This window comes from Trifolium pratense, linkage group LG7 (assembly GCF_020283565.1).
Source record: "Trifolium pratense cultivar HEN17-A07 linkage group LG7, ARS_RC_1.1, whole genome shotgun sequence".
Classification (NCBI taxonomy): Eukaryota; Viridiplantae; Streptophyta; class Magnoliopsida; order Fabales; family Fabaceae; genus Trifolium; species Trifolium pratense.
In genome coordinates, this window is record NC_060065.1 from 12,969,288 (window position 1) to 12,978,603 (window position 9,316).

At 29.2% G+C, this 9,316-nt stretch overlaps 1 protein-coding gene across 1 annotated transcript; it reads right to left on the reverse strand.

Annotated features, from left to right (window-relative positions):
* Positions 1 to 7,134: 7,134 nt before the first annotated feature.
* On the reverse strand, positions 7,135 to 9,316 carry LOC123897076 (pectate lyase-like). The gene is made up of 3 exons (XM_045947578.1): positions 8,914 to 9,316; positions 8,073 to 8,727; positions 7,135 to 7,880 (listed from the first exon to the last, which is right to left on the reverse strand). The coding sequence occupies exons 1-3, from the start codon at positions 9,135 to 9,137 to the stop codon at positions 7,392 to 7,394; spliced, it is 1,368 nt and encodes a 455-aa protein (XP_045803534.1). The 5' UTR covers positions 9,138 to 9,316; the 3' UTR covers positions 7,135 to 7,391.

Consider the following 9,316-nt stretch of genomic DNA (forward strand, 5'->3'; position numbering starts at 1 on the left):
TTCTTAAAGAACTTAAAAATCCAAATTTTGTTCTCCATGAAATCTTGATGAATTCAATTGGGACACATCCCTGAAGGATGTACAAAATAATTGATAAGATCTATTATATTTATAGAATTTTTAAAGAACTCATGAATAATTCAATATATTTATGCATCTCTGAAGGATTGCAAATTTTTATATAATATTATTTTATTCATTTTGAATTCCATAAGAATTCAATCTATTTGCATCCCTGAAGGATTGCACCAATATATATTCCTCTGAAATTATAATATATGTTATACAGTTCCTAAAGAACTCGATGTTGTATGCATTTCTGAAGAATTACATAAATGATTATTTTTACATTATAACGATGTTATATAGTTCTCGAAGAACCTTCCTATGAATTATTTCTTATGAATCCCAGAAGAATTCAATATACATATACATGCATCCCTGAAGGATAGCTTTATCATTTTTTTTAGAGTTTTGGCTATTTATAATTTTTATTAAATTTATTTTTATTTATCGTTATAATAATAATAACTATAATAATACTAGTGTATAATCTATGCATATCATGTTGATTAAAAATAAATAAATAAATAAATAATAATAATAATAATAATAATTTGATACGTATCATCATATTGTAAAGCATAAAAATATTCCAATTTATTTTCAATAAGTTACTAATTAATCTCATTCATAACATATGTTACATTATAATTATTATTAATTTCATTATGTTACTATTTAATTTTCATTATAAAATTTTAGTACGTTACATTATATTAGTATTAATAAAAATAATTGGAATTATCTTTTATTAGACTGTGTTTACTATGCTTATCTAATTATTTGCTTAATTTTATTATTTGATGATAGTATATATCAATGATAAATGAATGAAAAATCATTCCCAGAAGTGAATGAAATCCGATTCACTGACGTTACTCCATTCCCAGAAGTGAATGTAGTAACACACGATTACCATGGAAAAAAAATTGTCGTCATGGTCTTGGTAATAGTCATGGCCGTGTTAATCTTAAAATTTCGGCTTCTCACTAGAAGTGAAAAAAAAACAAAGAGTAAAAAGTGGACAAATTAGTTCCCGAAGAATTAAAGATGAAAAAGGGAAAATCCAATTGAATGCACAAGGAATAAATTATTCTTAATCATTATGAAGATCACTTGTGATATAGTTCTTGAAGAACTAATGTTTTCCCGAACCATTGTTAATGAAAAATTATTTGTATAGTTCTTGAAGAACTTAAAATTCAATATTAAAGCATTTCTTGTAGTATCGCTCAAGAACAATTTTTCATAATCAATGTTTATGAATATTGGTGGTATAATTCTTGAAGAACTAATATTTTAATATAATATCCCTAAAGATATAGTTCTTGAATAAGCAAAAATTTAATATCAAGTATTCCAGAAGGATTGAAAAATTGTAATTTTTTATAGCCATTGTTGATAGAGATATATTGTTAAGTTCATGAAGAACTTATAAAATTTTACAACATGATTACAATCTATATGATATATTTGATCTTGGTATAAGATGGACCAAAATTAAAGGAAATCAATAGAAGAATTATTTATGTCTCTTGAATATGCTCTTGAAGTAGCAACTTTGAAAAAAAATAAGTTCAAGAATGGTTTGTATATCCATTGTTGTACATACATTGGATGAATATTATTGATATATTAAACTCATGATTGAATGCATGGTTCATACGTTTTTTTTCCTCTCATAATAATGATTATTCTTTGCTCTTAAAAAAAACAAATTATTCTTTGCAAACATAAACTGATTTTAATTATTCGGTTACATATTTAAATCAATTGATTGATTTTAATTTTAAAATCTTTTAATTGTTACTATATTTTAATTTCTAATTCTACTGAAATCCACATAAACATTATTTTGTTATACTTTATTTTTACTCTTTTAATTCTCATAAAAATAAATTATTACTATTTTTTATTGTGTTCCACCGAAAAGATTTTTCTGTAGAAACATATTTGTTTAGCTTGAAAATATTCATCGATTCTACTATTCATAAAAAATTAAATTTTATATTTGGTAGTACGAAAATTATTGAAGGCTCTAGAAGAGTCAATGCATTGTTATATCGAGAAACAAAGTTGCACTTTGCTAATGTATTTTATATTTTAAGTCTTAAAGAAATTTGTTACCGAAGGATATTCACATAAATGAATATCATATTGAAACAAGAAACGACGGAGATATTATATCTCTAAATTACGAGAAATATTATCAACTTTTGTCTCTAGTTTGTGGTGTACTTATGATATTAGTGCAACTTAAGCACATGTTCAAGTAAACCAGAAGTTTACAAATAAATCATATTAATTTTGTCATTGGCAAGATCAGTTGGGTCATTTCTGGTCTATTATGATGCGAAAAATTTCTATGGATATGTATTGAATGGCCAGAAGTTCATTTAATCTAACACTTTTTGTGTATTACTAGTTCCCGAAGAAAATTGATAAATTTAGTAAACGAGCATCTCTTATTTTATATATAAGGTGATATTTATAAATCAATACACCGATCATGTGGACCAATTAAATTTCTATAATTTTAATTGATGCATAAACTAAATGGTCACATGTATGTTAGTTATCAACTCATAACCAAAAGTTTGTGAGATTATTTTTGAGAGCTCATTATATATATATATATATATATATATATAATTCTAGAAAGTATTTGATAAGTATCATATGTTAATTGAAATTTATACCGAACATCTTGTAGAATATGTTCATACAAACAAAAATAATAATGGACTTGAAGATCCATTCTTTAGACGTGTAAAGTTAATTACATGATCGATACTTATGAGATCAATACTTCTAAGTTCTATTTTATATTTTGGGAACATTTAAATATATATGTTGAGATATTGATTCGCTCAAGCCAATAAGTTATTATACGAAAGTTTTCCCCTTAACTTGCAATTAAGTTTAGTTTTATACTCTAATATTTTTCATATAAGCATTTTTGGATGTGTTGGTATGTCCTAATTGCTCCAATATAATGCAATACGATGAATTATTAAAGAATATTGGGAAAATATATTTGATATGACTCTTCATCCCTTATAAATTATATTGAGCCAATAATTAGGGACTTGTTTATAGCCCAGAAGGAAAATATTCAAGTGATGATGAATTAGTTTTCCCAATATTATGGGGAGGGAATAAGCAGCTGAAAAATATGAACCAGAAGTTCAAATGAATCACTTGAAATAAATAGTTATTATTATCTCATCTTGATCCTCATATAAAATAGATTGCACCAGATGTTCAAAAGATATATCATTTGCAAAATTTATGAAATCAACTATCAGCTGTTAATGCTCCAATCAAAATGGATGTCCCTGTTGGACAATCTTATATTGCAAATGAATTTTAACCACCCTGTAGCGTGGTAGGTCAGTCGGTTCCAAAGATAAAAATCCTCAAATAAGAAAATGAGCTAAAAAGAAAGATGACCCAAGTGAGGATATGAAAAGATTATTTGACATAATTAATTTTCTAGTTCCATAAGAACTTATCAGGTACCTGAAATTTATGAAAATAAAGAAATCTCGACGAATTATGTCATGAATGGAATACGATGAAACCGAAAGAAAATCAACGTTGACGATGTTTATTTATATAATATAGCGCTATATATGATAAGAAATAATGAGGATCATAAATCAAAGTCTATTAAAGATTATAGACAATGAAATGATTGACTAAATAGATAGACGTGATTGATACAAAATTAAACTAGCTTTGCAAAGCGGAATGTTTTTGGACCAATAGTCCATTCCATCTACAGATGGAAATAATTCGATATGAATAAATTTTCAAGAGAAAAATAATGAAAATAAAATATTTAGAGTTTGAATTGTTATTCAAGTATATTGATAAATGTCTATCATTGATTTTCAAGAAGCATATTCACCTAAAGTGAATTCCAAAACTTCTTTGTAATTAATTAAGTTGAGTAGCATATGAAATACTCAATTTATGTGAAATATGTGTTTTAACGTATTTGACTGGCTCACTGGATATATAATGATGATTATATGAAAATCCCAGAAGGATTTAATTTTTCGTAAGACACATATATATTGGAGAGATGACTTAATACACATGAATAAGTCTCTGTATATACTCGAGCAACATCTATATGCATGTTGTATAATATTCCTGTTGAATATTTTCAAGTGAGAAATATGAAAATGACAATAATTTGTTCATTTTAAGAAAATATTTGGCTATGAATTTGATATATTTAAGATTTATGTCGATGATAAAAATATGATCAAGAGACTCCTGAAGAGCTTGAGATATTGCCATTTTTTACAAAATAAGTATTTGAAGAATATTTTGTGAATCATGAAGTTTATATACAGAAGGTTCTAAAATGATTCTATATGAAAGATAAAATCAGTTACGTTTTGTAAGATCACTAATGTAAACAAATACCATTTTAGAGTTCGGGTAAATGATGAAGAACTAATTGGTCCTGAAGTACCACATTTTGGTTCTAATGGGGACAAATACATTGTTAACCTATTATTTGTTGTCAACATATCATCAAGTATATATTTTTGGTTTAGATATGCAGATTATTTGTCTAATCCTTATAAGGGTACCGATCACAAACAAGTTGTTTGGTCATTACATGAGGAAGTACAATCACCCATGGAGATATGTGAACCAAACTATAATAACAATCTCATGAAATAAAATGATGCGGAAAGTTTAGCATTATATGAAATAGATCAAGAATGTGATTTGTTTGAAGTATGCTATTCACCAGATACAAGGGGTTGTGATTTTTCTTATAAAGGGTTTTTGCTACAATTCAACATGAAGATCATATCACAAACACTGCTAATTTGAAGAATATAATGACGAAGATATAAGATTGTCAACACGTCATCACCAATCATCAAAGCTTTGAAGCAACTAATATTGAAGATTATTTGACATTTTTCTTCTTAGATATATTTGTATTTATCAGGGGGAGATATAAATATGTTATGCACTCTTTTTCCCTTCACCATGGTTTTATCCCACTGGGTTTTCCTGGTAAGGTTTTTAATGAGGCAGTTCACACACAAAAGACTATGTACTCTTTTTCCTTCATTAGAATTTTTCCCAATAGGTTTTTCTCTAGTAAGGTTTTAATGAGTCATATCCTCAATGGACATCTAAAGGGGAGTGTTATGAATATATTAGTAGATGTCCATTAGTCTTGACCCATATTCATTGGCCCATATATTGTCCTATAAATAAAGCATATGATACAATGTGATATACACCTTGAATAGAACAATACAAGAGTCTATTCTCTCTTCTCTTTCTCTCTTTCATCTCTTCTTCTTTATTCTTCTTATTCTCTAGGAATAGTTCATAACAAATTCAATTTTTTTTTGACAGCATTAAAATAATTCACTTACTATTCAAGATTCTTGACTTTTTCTCTAAATGGGGTTTCTAATTAACACTATTATTATTAATTAAAATTGGTTGCTACAAAATATGTATTAACTATTATATACAGAGAACAAATTTTTGCCGACGAAAATTTAAATAACTATTATGTATAGGAACAAGATTTTGCTGATGAACGATTTAAATAACTAATAAATCAATTTTTTTTAATTAAGCTAAAATATTTTTAATCAACTTTGTCAAAATTTGATTACTTTTTTTTTGTCCAAATATACTAGTTTATAAGTAAAATAATTGTTTTTTTTTGTCCAAATTATAAGAAAACATAATCGATTTTTATTATTTTCAAGAATTATTTTTACTTATTCTCATAAAATTTAACACAAAATGCATTTAATTTATTTTCTCTCTTCTTTTTCCTTAATCTATAACAAATAAAAATTGTTTGTACATATTTTCATGAAACTTATTTCAAGTTAAATATAAAATATTATACTTTAAATTATTATATTTTACTTTTTTTTAATAAGCATAAAAAACTTATGAAGATTTTTTTTTTTGAATCTTCGCGGGATTGGAAACCCGGATACTAGAATAGTTTAGGGGCTGCTTGCACAGAAATTAAGTGAAAACCATGGCCTTTCTGTCATTCATACGGAGATCATGGCATTGATCATTGCTATACAAATTGCACACAACAAGAATTAGAACTGGTGGGAGTCATTACCATCTTTGCTACGTGATGACTTCTTGCGGGATCATGCTTATAACAACTTGGAATGGTGGGAGTCATTACCATCTTTGCTATGTGATGACTTCTTGCGGGATATGCTTGGAATCCCTCAGTATCGTACTATTTAGTATCATTTTCTTTTTTTCTCTGGGATAAGGCCTAGTCCTCCCATGTATATATCTTTTTTTTCTATTTCTAATAATACATATGAGCTAATTAGATAGAGGAAGGGAATATGTGGGGGTGCCAACATAGTTGGGATGTCCACTTATAACTTGATATCTAGACGCTCTTAATTTATCTATAAAAATAAGCATAAAAAAATTTAACTTTATTTAATTACGAGACAGAGGAGTATGTGAATAATGATGCATGAAATTTGGTTTTATAATCGACGAGCGCACAATTCACGTATTCTCTCTCCTTTACTTTATTTCCAAGTTTGAGGTAGTAGTTAAGTAGCGCCTATCTACTGTTATTCTTTATATGTATAACTGTTATTCTTTATTACAATAATGCTTTTGGTGTAGTAGTTAAGTAGCGCCTATCTACTTGACTCAAGTGTTTTGTGAAGGTAAGAAAAACACAAGCATGGCTGAATTGTGTTTTCTTTTAAAAATTTCTGAGTGTTTTGGATAAGTCAGACTCTAAACAAGAAGTAGAGTCTGACGAAACAAGAGAGTCCTTTTGCATTTGGTTAAACCTAGTTAATGTACATATGTTGATATTTTAGATATATGTTCCTGCGTTTCTTGGAAGCCATAATACCATCCAGTTCATTTCATTTGAAAACAGGATCGCATTTGTATGTGTATAATAATATCTTTAAAAAGTACAATATTGTGGTTGATCTGTATTGTATTTATTTTTCTTTATTGCTATATAATTATTAAAAGGAAAGAATGAGAAAAAATAAAGTAAAATGATAAAAAGAATTAAAAAAATTCATTGGAAATAAAATTGAGCACTCCTTTTCTGGTACACATATGTGGCATTAAAATAAAGATTTCTTGACTGATCCTTTTCTATTAGAAAATTGAAGGAAAAGTTAACAAGAAATAAAAAATCTATTTGGCAAACTATGTTAGGACATTCTATTATTGCTCTTCGTTCTTTTAAATATTTTGACATGCCACTGTTGTAGCAATGAGTAGGAGCAACAATAACTGAGTGACCATAACTAACAAGGTTTACCCACAATGCATCGTAGGTTTCCGGCATATCGTGTAAGTCTTCCAACATAACTTCCTGGTTTAGCTGTTATCATGTCTTGCCTTGAAAATGGCCTGTCCTTTAGCTCTGGTCCAGATTGAATAAAGTAAGCGCCGTTCAAAAATTCATCGTTGATTGATCTCCATTGCCAGCTTTTCCATATACTTTCATCGGTGTATTCTCTCTTTGTTACTTCTTTAGAATTAATAAGGTCTTTACCTACCATTTTGTTTTCTGGGCCAATGAATCTGTTACCCTCACTGATAATTGTAGGGTTCGAGCTACCACCAATGGCATACATTTCCCAATGAGTGTAATCATTGTTAACACAATGGACAAAACCAAATCTTGCCCTTGGCATCCTTTGTACTAATCTCTTTCCAAAGTGGTTGAATGCTAATGTGATTTGCATGATCTTGTCATCTTTATGATTGTCATTAGCACCAAAAAGCATCACCTACATTGCACAAAAATCCAAAATAAAGAAACTTAATTCTTCAATGAACAAAAACAAACCAAGGTTAAATTAAAAAACACACTGAAAATTGTTGATGAAGAAAAAAGGAACTAAAAATCTACTGGTCCAATTATGGTTGATGAAAATGTCAATCAAGTGAAAGCGCGAGAAACAAATTAATTAATTGATCACCTCATTGTGGTCAGTGAAGTGACCGTTGGAAATGGTAATAGCAGTAGATCCCATGATTGCATCAATCAAACCATCAGTACAATTTCTCATGGAAACATGATCAATCCAAATATTACTAGAACCAAATATGGAAATACCATCACCATCACTCTTAGTCCTAAAACCATAATGGGTCTCAGAATCTCTAATCATACCACCTTCGCGTACTTGAATGTCGTAAACCTTAATTCCATGGATGATAATATTCTTAACAAATTGAATGGTAATACCAGCACCATTGGCAATGAAAACATCGACTCCTCTACCATCAATGGTCTTATCACTACTCATGATAAGTTCTTGTTGTAGTGTGATCAGCATGCTGTGAGCGAATGTGATCCAAAGGGGTCCATTACGTGTGACTGCGTAACGGAGTGTGCCGGGTTTGGGGTCCATCAATTCATCGTCAGAAGGATCGGTGACAACGTAGATTGGACCGCCTTTACCTCCACGGGTGTTTCTGCCGAATCCTTGGACACAATCGGCTAGCTTTTGGCGGTTATCAGCCCAATTTGGGTCACACCTCCAGCATCTATCAATGGGGTTTGTGGCCAGACATTGTCCTCCCCCTTTGTTTCCCCTTAGGTTCCTTCTTGCGTTCTTTCCAGCAATGACTCTATTTGTAAAAACATCAAACACATTTTGTTATTTTTAGAACATAGAATTCTCAATTTATCTTATATTATTGATTTTACACATTTCTACAAATGCTTTCGAAAAAAAAATTATGTTATGATTGAAAGTATGTGTAAAAGCATTTTAACAAATCATTAAACTATGGTGAAAGTAGCAAAGTGCTCACTCAGTGATAGAAGCAGTTAGGTTGCCAGAGACTGCAAAAGGATCAGGGAAATAAGCTTTGTGATTGAATTCTTTTGCTTCTACAGACCTTTCCTCCCAATATTGATCAAACTCAGGTCTTTCTTCCTTCCAAAATTCCTCATGCTCTAATTCATTGGCAGTCAATGTAGGCGTGATGACTGCCAAACAAAGAAAAAATATGAAAATGTTGAGTGATCTCGTCATTTTTATTTTTTTTAAATTTATTTCGGTTCTTTTTTCCTTTATTGGAAGATGTTGACCGAAAATTGGGATTGAACTTCAAATCGAAGTTAAACCCCAAGGCCAACAAAATGGAAAGAAAGAACACCCTTTATTATTGGGTGACACTTGAAAACAAGAAAGATAGAAGAAATTGCCCTCAT

Excerpts from the sequence above, each read along its gene's own strand:
- LOC123897076 (XM_045947578.1), bottom strand. The coding sequence starts at position 9,137 with ATGACGAGATCACTCAACATTTTCATATTTTTTCTTTGTTTGGCAGTC. Across the intron at positions 8,728-8,913 it reads CTAACTGCTTCTATCACTGA|AGTCATTGCTGGAAAGAACG; the intron begins GTGAGCACTTTG and ends TTTTACAAATAG. Across the intron at positions 7,881-8,072 it reads ACTTCACTGACCACAATGAG|GTGATGCTTTTTGGTGCTAA; the intron begins GTGATCAATTAA and ends TGTGCAATGTAG.